The 17784-nt window shown below is 48.8% G+C and overlaps 1 protein-coding gene across 2 annotated transcripts; it reads left to right on the top strand.

Annotated features, from left to right (window-relative positions):
* The first annotated feature begins 563 nt into the window (after positions 1-563).
* smim1 (small integral membrane protein 1) lies at positions 564-12234 on the top strand. 2 transcript variants are annotated; one of them, XM_078425220.1, is made up of 3 exons: positions 564-1000; positions 9450-9591; positions 11291-12234. In XM_078425220.1, the coding sequence occupies exons 2-3, from the start codon at positions 9488-9490 to the stop codon at positions 11415-11417; spliced, it is 231 nt and encodes a 76-aa protein (XP_078281346.1). In that variant the 5' UTR covers positions 564-1000; positions 9450-9487; the 3' UTR covers positions 11418-12234. The 2 variants fall into 2 exon arrangements, with proteins under 2 accessions (XP_078281346.1, XP_078281347.1); XM_078425221.1 differs by having other exon boundaries at positions 9434-9591.
* The last annotated feature ends 5550 nt before the right edge of the window (positions 12235-17784 follow it).

Here is a 17784-nt window from a genome sequence, read left to right as displayed (position 1 = left end):
GAGGAGGTAACAGGGATAGGGAGGAATGGGCACAAGGTGCTGGAGTAACTCAGCAGGCCAGGCAGTAGAACATGGAGAGGTGGCGTTTCGGGTTGGGACCTGAAACAAACAACTGAGTCTGAGGAAGGGTCTCAAACCCGAAACGTCACCTATTTCTTTTCTCCAAAGTTGCTGCCCGACCCGCTGATTTACTCCAGCATTTTGTGTCTATCTTTGGCGTAACCCAGTATCTGCAGTTCCTTGTTGTACAACATCCACTGTTCCTTGTTACTACCTAGAAAGGAACGGGTATGGAAGTTAACGTTTAAAAATGAGAGTGTTTTAAAATCAAAGCTTTGTCTATTTGGTTGGATTATCGCAATGATGTTATCTCGGGTCCACTTCTATCTGCACCGTATGTACTGATGTGTATCAATGCAAAGCTAGGGTGAGCCAAGGCCAGGTCACAACTCTGTCCGATCTGCTTTTGCAGGAGGGGTGGAGGGGGATGGGGAGTGAGCGATTTGAAGTTAATAAGTGGCCTGGGGGGGACAAGCACAGCACTTTGCCCCTGAACAGCTTCAGTTTACTCAGTTTTGTAATGTGCTGCTACAAAACAAGCGTCTGGGAGCCCAGCCCTGCTCCAGCTCCCCGTTCTAACTACTGGCAGGCTGATCATTGACCAGTGGAGCTGCCGAGGCCTCTGGATATCGTTGGTTCTGCTGTGAAGTAGCTGCTGCCTCTCTCTCAGTCCACATGACGGAATTCACTGGCAGGCAGGGGCACTGTCTGTAAACTCCTCCAAGACTTGATTGCACAACCGTCTGCAAAACTGTCGGCTTGGCATTCTCCGATTTGCAGCAGACTCGTCAGAAATTTAAAGATTTTGCTGGGAGCCTGTTTGAAAAGTTTGGCAAAAGTCTGATCTGGCCGCAGTTAAACCTTGAAGTGATTTCAGGCACAGTGACCAAGGAAAGCTCGGTTGCTTTTTTAAAGGAGTGTTTACTTCTCACTGTAGTGGGTAAGGTCATCTCTATTTTGTTTTGGTTTGGAACAGTCAGTAAAACATTAGTGCAAAGCTTGCTTGTTTGTGGTCCTAAGTTTAGTAATAATTAGACATCATTAACGATATGTGTGCAATGGAGAAGAGTACCCCAATCATCATTGCAACTTCAAATAAAATTATTTATTATTTGAACCAAGGTGCATTTGTAAATTTTGCTATACAAATTGTCGGTTGATTTTATAAATGATACAGTATTTAATCAACATTGATGTTAGTAAGACTGTGATATTGAGGGCAACATGGTGGTGCAGCGGGTAGAGCTGCTGCCTCACACGCCAGTGACCCGGGTTCGATCCTTGGGTGCTGGCTGCGTGGAGTTTGCAGGTTCTCCCTGTGACCTATTGGGTTTTCTGCGGGCGCTCCGATTTCCTCCCACATCCCAGAGATGTGCAGATTTGTAGGCTGATTGGCGACTGTAAAATTCCCCTTAATGTGCAGGGAGTGGACGTGGGAAAAGTGGGATAACAGAACTAGCGTGAACATGGTCGGTGATCGGTGATCGGTGGTCGGCGTGGACCTGGTGGGCCAAAGAGCCCGTTTCCACGCTGTATCTCTAAAACTAAGAGACAACCAAAACTAAACTTCACTGTGATTTACATCGTGACATTGGAAGCATCATTGATTGTTTGGAGTTGGATGCTGACTTCTTGCTGTGGAACATATATCTGCTCTAGCTAAACCCCAGTGCCCTGGAATTGCTCAGAGTGATACAGAGCTCCGGGTGAGGAATGATCCCTAACTGGGATCCTCTTGAGGGGGGTGGCCTCGTTGGCACTGAATAAACATCAATGGGGCTTCCCCATTATTCCAGCAGTGGCACAGTCTAAGGTCACTGCATCCTGCACAGCACTTAAGAGGTTCAACAACTGTGAATAATCTAGATTTTTTTTTTGCCTTGAACCCACTTCACATACCCTCTTAGTTACAGTGTTATGGAGTCCTACAGCATGGAAACCAACTCACCCACGCCGAGCAAGTCCCATTTGTCCGAGCCTGACCCATATCCCTCTAATCCTTTCCTGTCCATGTTCCTGTCCAAATGTATTTTAAATGTTGTTATTGTACACGTTATTGTACCTCCTCTGGCAGCTCGTTCCGTATACCCACCACCCTCTGTGGGAAAATGTTGCCCCTCAGGTTTCCATTAAATTTTTCCTCTCTCGCCTTAAACCTATGCCCTCTGGTTCCTGATTTCACATGGATTACAAATCCAACAATTTAACAATTGCACGGGCACATTATCCAGACTTTACCACCGCACACACACACATGCACACGCACACGCACACACGCACTCACACACACACTCACACTAAACTATCACACACACACACTCGCGTGCATGCACGCACTCATATACACACACACGCATGCACACGCAGACACATGCTCACATACACACTCACACAGACACACACACCCACGCATGCACGCACTCATGTACACACACACGCAGGCACATGCTCACATACACACTCACACAGACACACACACATTAATTCACAAGCATGCACATAAACTCACACAATCACATACACTCACAAACCCTCTCACTCTTGCAGCTCTGGCTGAGACTGTCAATGGAAGAACAACAGTGCTGGCATGCAATGTCTACAGACATGTTAAATTCATTGGATCTCTGCGTTCAGTGCCAATAAATAATGGAACATATGAAAGTACAGCACAGAGACAGGCCCTTTGACCCACAATGTCTGTACCAAGCATGATGCCAAGACAAACTAATCTCCTCTGCCTGCACGTGCACCATCTCTCTCCATTCCCTACATATCCATAAATCTCTCTTATATGCCACTATTGTATCTGCCTCCATCACCACCCCTGGCAGCAGGTTCCAGATACCCACCACTCTCTGTGTAAATAAAACAGCCTCTCAGATCTCCTTGTATTTCAACATGCTTCCGACAGCAGTGGCTGCATTTCAAAATGCACGCCACTGCTTGCAACGCACTGCAACACATCCTGGTCTTCCCTTTTGTGCCGATGACACTTCTTGTTATATTTGTCATTTTGACCAAACCCGTAAGTACCAGCTTACCACTGCCCGATGCAAACAAGTCTTTTCTGCTTATTCTTCGTCTTAGGTTGACATTACAGAGGTAGTCTTTGGGCTTGTCTTCTCTTTGGATTGTCGGTAAGTCCCTTAGAGTTCAATAGAGCCCTCCAGGATTATTGAGAGTGGCCAGAGAGATGAGCTCCTCTGGCAGTGTGTGGGAGATCACACGCACTCAGCCCAGGCATTGAACGAGCTAGTCCGACAGACTCAGCGGAATCGACCTTATTGCTTGCTGGTGGGGGCGTTGTGTGGGCAGGTTCTCTCTCTCCCCAGGTGGGACAGGTCCCAGATCACACCGTGGCCCAACTGAATTGAGGTGTGGCTGCTCAGGCCTGGCCTGACATTAGGTTAGTCTCCGATGTCAGGGGACCTCCACGACAGGCCCAAACACCAGCCAGCAACTCTGTTGGTCGGTGAGGTCGGTGGGGGGGAGGGGGGTTGGGGTAGTATTTCTATCGAGCTGTGTCGATTGTTAAGCAGAGTGTGCTGCATGCACAGAATATCCCAGTCAGATACTTGAACATACCTGGAATTAAAGACATCAGCGGGACAGGCAGCATCCCTGGAGAGAAGGAATGGGTGGTGTTTCAGGTCGAGCGAGACCCTTCTTCAGACCCATCTGTCCTTCTCTCCAGAGATGCTGCCTGTCCCGCTAAGTTACTCCAGCTTTTTTTGTCTATGATTTAAACCAGGAATCTGCAGTTCTTTCCTACACATTAAAGACATCGTGGCAGCCAGCCAGTCGCCCGGCACTGCCCACCAGTAACCTCGGTCTGTTCTAACTGATTCATCAGAGATAGTGCGTTCCAGGACAGCCTGATCTGTACAGCTCATGCTTAAATGTTAACAACATGCGCCCGGGCTCAGCCACCACTCCGCTGCCTTGTGGCAGATAACAGCACAGAGCCTCTGCAGTGCCAAAGAACAAACTGTCCGGTGTTCGGGGGGAAATCTCAGAACGTGACAGGATGCATAGATTGTGCAGTCAGCATCTGCTGGGGTTGGACGCCTTCACCAAGCCACATCAGTCAACCAACCACTCGGGGATGCCTTGCCCTAAATATCTCCATCATCCAGACCGTGACCTTATGTCAGCGTGGGGCTGGGGAATGACCAAATTCCACACTTCGCACGCTCGAATTGCCCACAGGAACGCACCGTAATAGAAATGAACTGCGGATGCTGGTTCATACCACAGATAGACACAAAGTGCTGGAGTTACTCAGCGGGTCAGGAGGCATCTCTGGAGGAAATGGATAGGTGATGTTTCGGGTCATCAGAAAATTGAAGAAGGGTCCCGACCCGAAAGGTCACCTATCCATTTCCTCCAGAGATGTTGCATGGCCCGCTGAGTTACTCCACCATATTGTGTCCAAACACTGGTTGCACTGTTGGGCAGAGCCTGGGGATAGACGAGACAGGAGGAGCACTCAATGTGGCTCGTGTGCCAACCACCTGGTGCAGTGAAGGCTGTGTCCATTCAACACACTCGGAGGGCCAAGTGAGGCTTGGTGCCACAACCAAGTGAGGCTTGGTGCCACAACCAAGACACCAGATGAATGCTCACTCACTGTCAGTCATGGTGCTGGATCATGCACTGGAGGATGAAGATCCTGGAATGCTCCCATCCGCAGTGATGGCGGGACACTCTGCGATCCCAACAGCAAAGTTGAAGCATTGCAAACATCTCCAGAGAGAGGCAGTGATCGGTGGGCCACCCTGGCCTTCTCACCAAGTCCCCGTTGGCACAGTCATCTGCTCAACCATGTGGAACAATGATTGGACGGGCCCTGTCCACACAGAACATGGAATAGCACAGCACAGGAACAGGTCCTTCAGCTCACAATGTCTGTGCCCAACATGATGCCAAGACCAACGCTCATCTGCCAACCATTTCAGCTGCCTTTCAACCTCTGGATCTCTAGACCTGAGTCCACATCCCCCCAGATGTGGCCAGCTGTTGGCCACCTTGCCACTGGCTGTATCATTGTCAGAGGGTAGTTAATCTGTGGAACGTTGCCACAGAGCGCTTTGGAGGCCGTCAATGGGTATTTTTAAGGCAGAGATAGACAGATTCCTGATTAGAACAGGTGTCAAGGGTTCAAAGGTTTCAAAGGTCTTTATTGCAAGTGTACCAATTAATAGACAATAGGTGCAGGAGGAGGCCATTCGGCCCTTCGAGCCAGCACCGCCATTCAATGTGATCATGGCTGATCATTCTCAATCAGTACCCCGTTCCTGCCTTCTCCCCATACCCCCTGACTCCGCTATCCTTAAGAGCTCTATCTAGCTCTCTCTTGAATGCATTCGGAGAATTGGCCTCCACTGCCTTCTGAGGTAGAGAATTCCACAGATTTACAACTCTCTGACTGAAAAAGTTTTTCCTCATCTCAGTTCTAAATGGCCTACCCCTCATTCTTAAACTGTGGCCCTGGTTCTGGACTCCCCCAACATTGGGAACATGTTTCCTGCCTCTAACGTGTCCAACCCCTTAATAATCTTATATGTTTCGATAAGATCCCCTCTCATCCGTCTAAATTCCAGTGTATACAAGCCTCGTCACTCCAGTCTTTCAACATACGACAGTCCCGCCATTCCGGGAATTAACCTAGTAAACCTACGCTGCACGCCCTCAATAGCAAGAATATCCTTCCTCAAATTTGGAGACCAAAACTGCACACAGTACTCCAGGTGCAGTCTCACTAGGGCCCTGTACAACTGCAGAAGGACCTCTTTGCTCCTATACTCAACTCAATTAAGGTACAGTGATATTCGTATTGCCACACAGCCATACTAAAAAAAGCAACAAGACACACAACTACATAAATGTTAACATAAACATCCACCACAGCGGAGTCCCCACATTCCTAACTATGATGGAAGTCAATAAAGTCTAATCTGCTTCCCTAATTTTTCTCCCACTTTCGGGGCAGTCGAACCATCCATCAGGACGGTCTAAGCTCCCGCAGCTGGCGGTCAAAGCTCCCGCGTCGGGGCGATCGAAACTCCCGCGTCGGGGCGGTCCAAGCTCTTGCGGCTTGGAGCTCTCGAAGTCGGTCTCTAACCAGGGACCATGAGCTCCTGGATGTTAAGTCAGCAGGCACCCGTGGTTGGAGCTCCCGAAGTCGGTCTCCAGCAGAGGCCTCCAGCTCTTCGATGTTAGGCCGCAGTGCGGACGGAGAAACGATACGGGAAAAAAATCGCATCTCCGTCGAGGTAAAAGATTTTTTAAAAGTTTACCCCAACCCCCCCCCCCCACCTTCCCCCCACCCCCCCCCCCCCCCACATAAAACAAGCTAAAGAACACCAAAAACATACATTTAACAATTACTAAAAAAACAGAGAAGGAAGGGACAGACAGACACTGTTGGCGAGGCAGCCATTGCTGGCGCCACCCGGTGTTTCTGGTTATGGGGAGAAGGCAGGAAAATGGGATTAGGAGGCAGAGACCAGCCATGATTGAATGGTGGAGTAGACTCGATGGGCCGAATGGACGAATTCTACTCCTATAACTTGTGAACGTGTTGAAGATCGTCCAGTGCTTAGGTTGGTCCAGATGCAAGCAACGTCTGCGGTCTCCCACAACCTCACTGGATGAGGCACTCAAGTGTCTCCCTTCCCTGACTCCACATGCTCCACCTGACTCAGGAACTGGGCGTGAATAGTGTGATGGAGAGGAAAGGCCAGTCAAAAAAATCATAGGTTACAGGAGTACAATTGGACCATTCGGCCCGTCAAGTCTACTCCGCCATTCAATCATGGCTGATCTATCTTCCCCATCAACCCCATTCCTCTGCCTTCTCCCGATCACCCCTGACACCCATTGTCCCATTTCTGAGACAGCTTATTTTTTTAAATTCCGGGTTTACTTAACCTTTGACTTTAAATTCTCATCCGCCAGGGTGGGATGTGGACTCATGTCTCTCTGATCAATGGTCTTGGTGCATAATCCAGTGACTGTGGGTGGCATGCTTTTTACACAGAGAATGGTGGGTGCCTGGAACCTGCTGCCAGGGGCGGAGGGGGAGACAGATGAGACAGTATGAGAGAAGAGGCTTTTAGATAGGCACATGAATATGCAGGGGATGGAAAGATATGGACCACATGCAGGCAGAGGAGATTACTTGAATTTTGCGTCATGTTCAGCTTGGACATTGTGGGCCTGTTCTTGTGCTGCATTGTTCTTTGTTTATCTGAACAACTTCACCAACATAGGCCCTTCATTCATAGGTAGTTTGGAACTCACCCAGAAACAGTAAGAGATGCTGATTAGTTGGTAATTCTCCGTTGATTGGTTTTGTTAAGCAAAGCTCTCTGGGATGTTGGAATATGGAGTCAGATTCTTCATGAATGGAGGAACAGTCTAAAGGGGCTGAACAGCCTCCTCCTGTTACAGCACAAGGAGCAACAGGAGCTGACTGCAAAAGTCAAGCTGCTGGAGGACCTCAGCGGGTCGAGCAGCACCCGTGGAGCCAGAAGAAAGGTCTTCATTTCAGGTCGAGACCCGGCTGCAGAACTGGAGCAAGCTATTCAGTGAACAATAAGTTGTTGTAGAAGCAGGCAACTGCAGATGCTGGCTTACAAGAAAAGATATAAGTGCTGGAGTAACTCAATGGGTCAGGCAACCTTACTGGAGAGCATGGACAGGTGGCGATTTGGGTCGGGACCCTTCGTCAGTGTGATTGTGGTGAGGTTTCAATGAGAACTCAATGTTCATACTGTTGCACCTCATGGACTATGACACCTCCCTCCCCTTCCTTAATCTCTCTATCTCCATCTCAGGGGACAGACTATCGAATGGCATCTACTACAACCTCCCAATTACCCAGATATCTGGACTACACCTCCTCTCACCAAGAAGCTATCCCCTACTCTAAATGTCTCTGTCTCTGTCGCATCTACCAAGATGAGGCTTTCCATCCAAGATGTCCTCTTTCTTTAGTAAAAGTGTTATCCCCCCCTGCTGTCATTGATGGGTCCCTCACCATGTTGCTTCTGTGTCCACTAGTTCTTCTGCTCTCACCTCCCCCCCCCCCCCCTCACCTTTCACCCCACCAGCCTTCGCACACAACACATCATCCTCCGACATTTCCGTCACCTCCAACGAGATCCCACCACCTGTCACATCTTCCCATCCTCATCCCTTCCCGCCTTCCACAGAGACCGCTCCTTCTCCTTGGTTCACTCATCCCTTCCCACCCCCTCCCCGGGTACCTACCCCTGCAACTGCAAGTGATGTATCCCCTGTCCCCGTACCTCCTCCCTTTCCCTCTATCCTGGGACAGCAGCAGTCCTCCCAGTTGAGGCAGGGGTTCACGTACACACATCCCCTAATCTCAACTAATGCATCCGGTGCTCCTTATTCGGCCTCCTGTACATCGGCGAGACCAAGCGCAGACGTGGCGACTGTTCCACTGAACCCTAATGCCAAGGCTTGCTGGATCTACTGGAGGCTATTTTAATTCCTCTTCCCATTCCCGTACTGACCTTACTGTCTTAGGCCTCCTCCATTGCCAGAGTGAGGCCACGGGCAGTCAGGAGGAACAGCACCTTATATTCTGTTTTGCTAACTTATATCCCAATGGTATGAGCTTTGTATTCTCCAATTTTAGGTAACTACCAAACCCCTTCCTTTTTTCTCCCCATCTCCCATGTGTCCCAACTGGATTTGCACCTATTTCACCCCTCCTCCTCCCCTCCCACTGACATTCCTTCCTCTAGCTTCACAATTTGTAGTTCTTCAATCCTTTTGTCTCACTCCTTCTGCCTTTTCACCCCTGGCCTTTGCCCAACCATCTGCCAACCCCCCCCCCCCCCCCCCTCACCTGTATCTACCTATTACTTTCCAGGCTTTGTGCTGCCCTCCTCTCTTCCAGCTTTCTCAATCACTTTTTCCATTGAAAAGTCATGAAGAGACTGAGGGACAATTTGTTTTACACAGAGGGTGGAATGGATTGCCAAAGGAAGTAGTTGAGGCAGGTACAATAACAACATTTAAAATACATCTGGACAGGTACATGGATAGAATATGTTTAGAGGGGTATGGGTCAAATGCAGGTAAATGGGACTAGTTTAGATGGGGCATCTTGGTCTGCATGGACATGGTGGGCCAAAGGGCCTGTTTCCGTGCTGTATGACTCTAAGAATTGGTTTGAGGGGTTGAAAAGCCTCCTTCATGATTACGCAACCTTCTGGCTTCTATTGTCGGCTGAAGATCCCGTCCCTGTGCTGTACTTGTATTATTGTACCAACTAAGGGAACTTGATTTCCGTTTCAAACTTCGATTAACTACAAGAGCCTGTTTGACCCTCTAGTTTTGTGCCAACCCAGGTGCTGCTAATCCTCAGTGTCAGGTGCCCAACTTGACGATGAACACCAGTGAGACAGATGTGCAGTACAGTCGCTGGAATGACAACGCCCAGGAACAGGTCACCATAAGCGTTTCTGCAATTGAAACCTCGGGCTGTAGAAGGTAAGGCTCATCCCAGGTTCAGTGGCTCCCTGCCATGCTGTGTGTTCACAGGTCAGGCTCACAACTAACACCCCGAGACCCATCAACGTGCCCCCACTAACTTCAGCCCGGTTTTCATGGAGGGCTCGTGACAAACAAAAACATAACTAGGGGTGAGAGAGAGAGAGAAGGAACTGCAGATGCTGGAATCCTGAGCAAAACACAAAGTGATGGAGCAACTCAACGGGTCAGGCAGCGTCTGCGGAGGCTGCTGTCAGGCAGCGTTTCTTCAGATGTTGCTGAGTAATCAAAAAGTTGTGTTTGTGTTAAATAAAATGAAAAATGCTGGAAAGGTCATGCATCATCTCTGGAGAAAGAAACGGAGATGGTGTTTTAGGTGAATAAACTTTCAATGGAACATGGTTTACTTCAGGTTTCCAGCATCTGCAGTATTTAATCTTTAGGTGTATTTAGGCGATGGGTGTTTTGGCAATAGCTCTCACTTGCCCTTGACGATAGTGCACATCGTCTTGTGAAACTGCTGAAGAAGTCATTCCAAGGCTGTTAAATGAAAAGATGAACAAAACTAATCAGATGGGTTTCGAACAGATATGTGTTTATATTGTGCAGGAAGGAACTGCAAGATGCTGGTTTAAACCAAAGACACAAAAAGCTGGGGTAACTCAGCGGGTCAGACAGCATCTCTGGAAAAAAGGAATATGTGACATCTTCGGTCGAGATCCTTCTTCAGACTGAGAGTCAGGGGAAAGGGAAACGAGAGATATAGATGGTGATGAGGAGAGATATAGAACAAATAAATTAAAGTTATGCAAAAATGTCACAATGATAAAGAAGACAGCCCATTGTTAGCTGTATGATAGGTGAAAACGAGTACAGGTAATGAGACTCAACAAGACGACTTTGAACCTGGTGTGACTTGGGTGGGGGAGGGGTGGAAAGAGAAGGAATGTAAGGGTTACTCGAAGTTAGAGAAGTCAAGCTTCATACCACTGTGTTGTGAGCTGCCCAAGCGAAATATGAGAAGCTATTCCTCCAATTTGCACTTGGCCTCTCTACCATCGTGGCCACAGCAGGGACCAAGTGCACCAGGGTCTGTGGACTGAATACAGCAAATCACGAGACATCGTGGGCCTAACTCGACGAAACGCCAGTGAAGGGATGTACCCACTTTATAACCCCAATGATATACTGGCATCTCTCTGTTGAATTCTCTGCCTCAGAAGGCAGTGGAGGCCAATTCTCTGGATGCTTTCAAGAGAGAGTTAGATAGAGCTCTTAATGATAGTGGAGTCAAGGGATATGGGGAGAAGGCAGGAATGGGGTACTGATTGTGAATGATCAGCCATGATCACGGTGAATGGCGGTACTGGCTCGAAGGACAGAATGGCCTACTCCTGCACCTATTGTCTATTGTCTATCTACAAGATTATTTTTATGTGCTTGTGAACATGTAAATAGCTTATTATTGAATACGTCCTATAGCATAAATGTGTACAGGGAGTTTAGATACTACTTTGGTTTCAGGCACCTATCCTGGTGTTATAGCACGAGGACTTTGTGTTTTAATTTAAATAATCTGAAGGCTTGTGTTTGGCACTCTAAGATTACGCCCCTGATTTCCTTTGAGTGCCTGTATCAAACCTGGTGATGTTTCATGCAACTTCAGCTGAGAACACTTCTTGTCTGCTTCCCTTCTCAGGATATACAATAAATTGTGCACTGGAAAAGTTGGCATTGTAATGAAAGCCTTCGGTGGAGTAACAACGTTCTTGATCATCTTCATCTCTGGATACGTCACGGGTTACTATGTGCACAAGTGCAAATAGGCACAGTGGAAGCACGACCTCAGTTGTATCAAGAATGCATCACGTAATCCTACCTCCCTCAGCTCTGGGCTCTGCGGCTGCTGCTTGCATCTATCTTTAATTCTTTTTCTACCAGTTAAAGAGCACAATTACAGGGGGGAAAAAAAGTTTTTCCTTTTTATCATTGGGTCCAAAATGCACGTGTCTGATAAGTTATTAGAGTTGTCCTTTATCTGACCAATCTTGATGCAACTTTCTTTAAGGAAAGTTGCTGCTTTAGAGATACAGCGCAGAAACAGGCCCTTCGGCCCATCGAGTCCACGCCGACCAGTGATTCCCCGTACACCAACACACTAGGGACAATTTACAATTTTACTGAAGCCAATTAACCTACAAACCTGTACATCTTTGGAGTGTGGGAGGAAATCGGAGCACCCTGCATGGGTTTTCACCGGATGCTCTGGTTTCCTCCCACACACCATAGACGTATAGGTTTGTAGGTCAATTGGTTCCAGTAAAGATTGTCCCTAGTGTAGAGGATAATGTACAGGGTGAACGCTGGTTGATGTGGACTCAGTGGGCCGAAGAGCCTGTTTCCGCAATGTACTGTTTCTCTAAGCTAAACACTCAGAGAAAACCCACATGATCACAGGAAGAACGTACAAACTCCATCCAGGCAGCACCAGTAGTCAAGTTTGAACCCGGGTCTCTGGCGCTGTAAGGCAACAGCACTACCACTGCGCCACCGTGCCGCTCTAGGATGTTGTTGAGCGAAATGACAGTTACAATGAAACAGCATCAGACACCAAAACACAGTCCTCAACAGCAGAATAAATAGTAGCAATGATGATTTAATGACTGTTCGATTTTTTAAATTTAGATGTTAAAACGCTATCCTCCTACCAAACTGTTTCACTTTCACTGGTAAAATGCTGCATTTGTGGAATGCCTGGAATAGGAGATAAAATGTTGGGGATTCTCAGCAGGTCAGGCAGCCTCCTTGGAGGGAGAAACACTTAACGTTGCAACTCAATCACTTTTTCCAATGAAAAGACTTTCGAGCTGAAACGTAACCGGTTTCTCCCTCCACATTGAGACTGCCCGGCCGGCCGGCCGGCCAAATCACCCAGCCCTCACTCTGCACATTGTGCTGGTGGCTCTGGGTTCCCCCACACCTTCTCTCTGCCGCTAAATGGCCTCAGTGGTCTGCATGACCAGGAAGGCAACATACCGAACATGCTTGTCCGCCACGTCATCCAACGTGACCATGACGGAGAGAGATGAGGAGGGGAGGGTTGCCAGGTCAGTATTCCACCAGCTGTGGCTAAGTGGCAGAAGTCTTCGTTCCGAGTCAGCACACCGCAAGCACAGCCAGGTCGCCTGTACGACACAACACCAAATCTAGACTGCGCAGTCAAGAGAAGCAGTACAGAGGGGGTGACACACTGTGAAGGGGCAGAACTGAGGGGGTGTCACACTGTGGGAGAGGCAGTACTGAGGGGGGGTCACACTGTGGGAGAGGCAGTACTGAGGGGGTGTGTCACACTGTGGGAGAGGCAGTACTGAGGGGGTGTCACACTGTGAAGGGGCAGAACTGAGGGGGGTCACACTGTGAAGGGGCAGAACTGAGGGGGGTCACACTGTGAAGGGGCAGAACTGAGGGGGGTCACACTGTGAAGGGGCAGAACTGAGGGGGGTCACACTGTGGGAGAGGCAGTACTGAGGGGGTGTCACACTGTGAAGGGGCAGTACTGAGGTGGTGTCACACTGTGGGAGAGGCATTACTGAGGGGGGGTCACACTGTGAAGGGGCAGTACTGAGGGGGTGTCACACTGTGAAGGGGCAGTACTGAGGTGGTGTCACACTGTACTGAGGGAACGCCTCACAGAAGAAAGGGCCATTCTAAGGGAGTGCAGCACTGTTGTGGAGGCAGTGCTGTGCCTACTGCTGTGGGACAGTCAGTGTTGAGGGAGCTTTGCACAATGTGAGGGGGGGGGCAGCACTGTGGGTGTGCTGCACTGGGACAGCATTGAATAACGCCACAGTGGGAGGGGCAGGAAGAGAATGCCACACGGTAGGAGGGACAATACTGAGGGACCACCGCACCATGGTTTTTTTTTAAAATAATCCAAAATGCTTTTATTCAATTATACACAAATACAGAGTAGTAATTACAATCAAGACTGCCATTGGCAGTTTACAATCAAACAGTCATCAGATTGAAATACTGTCACCTTATCTACCATACACTCGACCCCCCCGCGGCGGCCAGTGTTCATGGAAAGCCTCCAGAGTCCCCTAGACACGGTGTGCTCCCTCTCCAAGGACACGTGGGCACGGACATAGGCCTGGACGAAGGGCGGGCAGTCAACTCGGACAGAACCCTCGACTGCCTGCTGCCTGGACCATCGTGGTCAGGCCCGGGAGCAACCCGACAGGGAGACCCCCCCACCCACCCCTCCCTTCCTCCCTCCCAACCCTCTGTACGGATGGCCAAAGATCAGGAGTGTGGGGCTAAAGTGCAGCCAAAACCTGAGGAGCAACCCCTTCACAGAATAAGAGCACTGCACCAGGGGAGGGGCAGTACTGAGGTTGTCCCATGGTGCAGGAGGGGCAGAACTGAGGAAGTGTCACACTGCAGGAGGGGCAGAACTGGGGAAGTGTCACACTGGGAGAGGCAGAACTGGGGAAGTGTCGCACTGCAGGAGGGGCAGCAAGGTATAATAGATACTGGACCATGAAGTACAACACTGGGGAAGTGTCACACTGTGGGAGGGGCAGTTCTGGGGAAGTGCCGCACTGTGGGGGGGGGGGGGGGCAGTTCTGGGGAAGTGCCGCACTGTGGGGGGGGGGGGGGCAGTTCTGGGGAAGTGTCACACTGTGGGGGGAGGGGGGCAGTACTGGGGGATCGTGGCACTGTGGGAGGGGTAATATTGAGAGAGCGCCACACAGCGGGAGGGGGCAGTTCTCTGAGGGAGCGCTACATTGTGGGAGGGACTGGACTGAGGGAGAGATGGAGGCAGCACCTTCAGCTGTGATGTTGAAATGACCCCTGTCTTCTCTCAGTGCTTTGAGCTGTAGTTTATCCACAATCCATACCATCATACTCACTTTGTTATGGGAGCTTGCAAAGCAGGAATTGGTTACTGCAGTTCCCTATGTTAATGCAATTTGGAAAAATTCCTTGTTCCCAAATGAAGGGCCGGATATTTCCTCTTCGGGTTATGTGTTGTAAGGACAATTTGCAAGGACCAAGCGAGACTCTACACTGCCCTGGGCTCGGACAGAAATTCACTCAACTCTCTGGTCCAGGTTAAGGTGGGAGAAAATACCAGCAGACCAAAGAGAACCGGGTAGATTGTGTACAACTAGGCCAGCGAGCTCCTGTCCACAGCTCTAACAACTCTTTGCAGTGATCATGAAATGTATTCCATACCAATATTTCTCTAAAAGGAGTTTCAATTAATTGAATTGATTGAAAGATGCAGCAAGGAGACATGCCGAATGGTCCACTGAGTGCACATCAACCATCGATCGCCTGTCCACACTCGTTCGACATTATCCCACTCTCTGCAACCACTCCCTGCACACTTAGGATAATATACAGGGGCCAATTAATCCATCGTCTTTGGGAGCAAACCGGAGCACCCGGAGGAAACCCATGTGTTTACAGGGAGAACGTGCTAACTCCATACAGACAGCACCCGATGCAAGAATCGAATCCAAGTCTGTGGCGCTGTACGGCAGCAGCTCTACCCGCTGCACCACAGAGCTGCCCTGAGTTTTGAATCAGTAGATCAGAAAGACCAAGTGATCACCATAGCTGATGGGGATTTAAAGGAAATTGCAAGATGCTGAGGATGCATTGAGTTTGCAGCAGTTGTAACCAGAGGGCTTGGGGATAAGAGCAGGATCTTGGTGGTCATTGGAATTCTCTTCCTGTGCAATCAGACTGCCAAATGTTCTGTTGATTGATTTATGATTTGTGCGGCTGTTTTATAATAAAATGTTTATCCCATTGCTTCCCTCTGGGCAACTACGTCTGAGGTGCTGATGGGACACTATTTTGCAATTTGCGAGCGATCTTGTGTTGTGAGTCTTATGTTGAAAGACTGGAGCGACTAGGCTTGTATACACTGGAATTTAGAAGGATGAGAGGGGATCTTATCGAAACGTATAAGATTATTAAGGGGTTGGACACGTTAGAGGCAGGAAACATGTTCCCAACATGTTGGGGGTAGTCCAGAACAAGGGGCCACAGTTTAAGAATAAGGGGTAGGCCATTTAGAATGGAGATGAGCAAAAACCTTTTTCACTCAGAGAGTTGTAAATCTGTGGAATTCTCTGCCTCAGAAGGCAGTGGAGGCCAATTCTCTGAATGCATTCAAGAGAGAGAGCTAGATAGAGCTCTTAAGGATAGCGGAGTCAGGGGGTATGGGGAGAAGGCAGGAACGGGGTACTGATTGAGAATGATCAGCCATGATCACATTGAATGGCGGTGCTGGCTCGAAGGGCCGAATGGCCTACTCCTGCACCTATTGTCTATTGTCTATCTTGGGTTGAGGGGAGTGGAGGGGGAAGTGCAAATACTTTCCTGGCATTCCTCCGGGTGCTCTGGTTTCCTCCCATATCCCAAAGACAATTGGGCTCTGTAAATTGTCCCCAGTGTGTAGAATAGAACTAGTGTACAAGTGATCATTGTTAGCGTGGATGGGCTAAAAGGCCTGTTTCCTCGCTTGTCTCTGAACTAAACTAAAAAATTATGAGGGGCACAGATAGGGTAGATAGTCTACGTCTGTTTCCGGTGGTAGGGGTGCCGAAAACTAGAGACCAGAGGGTTAAGGTGAGAGAGCGCCTTTTGAGGGGACCTGAGGGGGAAATTATTTCACGAAAGAGTAGTTGTCCCTCCCGCTCCAAGATCTCCTTAAACCTCCCAGGTTCAACGGAATATTTATTATAATATTATCTACATTAAAAAAAATGCAAATTAAATGTCTGTTGGGATATTCATCGAAATGACATTCAACAGTTGGCATCGAAATGACATTCATCAGTCTGAAGAAGGGTCTCGACCCGAAACGTCGCCCATTCCTTCTCTCCTGAGATGCTGCCTGACCTGCTGAGTTACTCCATCATTTTGTGACTAAATACCAGCATCTGCATTGTACCAGCACAACACCAGCATTGTCTTATTCAACAGTTGGCAAAATCTGCTGAGCAGCATCATGATCAAAGTCCCAATGGTGGCAGATTAATGGAACTTTAACGGGAATTTCCATTTCCCGGCTGCTGAGGTGGGACTTAAACGTCTCTCCGATCACTTGTCCAGTGACACGAACGCTCCTCGGGAGGTACAGAGATTTACAAGACCCATTAAATGTTCCCAGGACTAAATAATCCCAGGGAGGTGTGGGCATGGCGAGGCTGGTCGCGGGATGGACCTGGGGGAGTGTGTGATTATTCTCAGGCTGATTTGTGATGTTCTCTCTATGACTGCCGAGAAACATCACAGAACATCATAGGCCTTTTATTACTATCGTATACAGTTTCTATCATAATATTATTATAATATCATATATTTTTTAAAAGGCACAATGTGTGGAGTCTTCAGTCTGATGAAGTGGTCCCCCCGATATGGGTGTCATGGGTTCTGGGGGGAAGGCAGGAGAATGGGGTTAGGAGGGAGAGATAGATCAGCCATGGTTGAATGGTGGAGTAGAGGATGGGCCTAATGGCCTAATTTTGCTCCTATCACTTATGGACCTTATGAAATGTCACCTATCCATGTTCTCATTTTGTGTCTATCCATAGTAAGAATTCCGTTGTCCCGTTACATATGACAATAAAACACTCTTCACTCATGACTCTTGATTATCTAAACGTTTCTAAAATGCCACTATCCTATCTGGCTTAATCACCGCCCCAGCTGTGCACGACAGGCACTCACCGTCCCCTGTGTAAAAAACTTGCCCCGCACATCTCCCTTAAACTTTGCCCCCTTCACCTTAAAACTATGCCCTCTAGTATTTCATTTATCCATCCAGGGAAAGATACCCTATCGATGCCTTTCATAATTTCACGTACTTCTATCAGGTCTCCCCACAACCTCCAGCATTCCCAAGAAAACAATCCAAATCTGTCCAACCTCTCCCTGTACCCAATATTCCACATTCCAGGCTTCATGATGGCAAACCTCCTCTCCACCCTTTCCAGAACCTCCACATCCTTTCTGAAATGCGATGACCAGAACTGCACCCGATACAACAAATGCCACGTATACAACGTGTCACTGGAATTCCCAACAATCCCTGGAATATTCGCCCCTCCCGGGCAATGTCTACTCTCTGGTGGACTTAAAGTGCTGGAGTAACTCAGCGGGCCAGGCAAC

This window comes from Rhinoraja longicauda, chromosome 30 (assembly GCF_053455715.1).
Source record: "Rhinoraja longicauda isolate Sanriku21f chromosome 30, sRhiLon1.1, whole genome shotgun sequence".
In the NCBI taxonomy this organism is placed as follows: Eukaryota; Metazoa; Chordata; class Chondrichthyes; order Rajiformes; family Arhynchobatidae; genus Rhinoraja; species Rhinoraja longicauda.
Note: the sequence above shows the minus strand (reverse complement) of the source record. Positions and strands in the feature narration are given on the sequence as shown.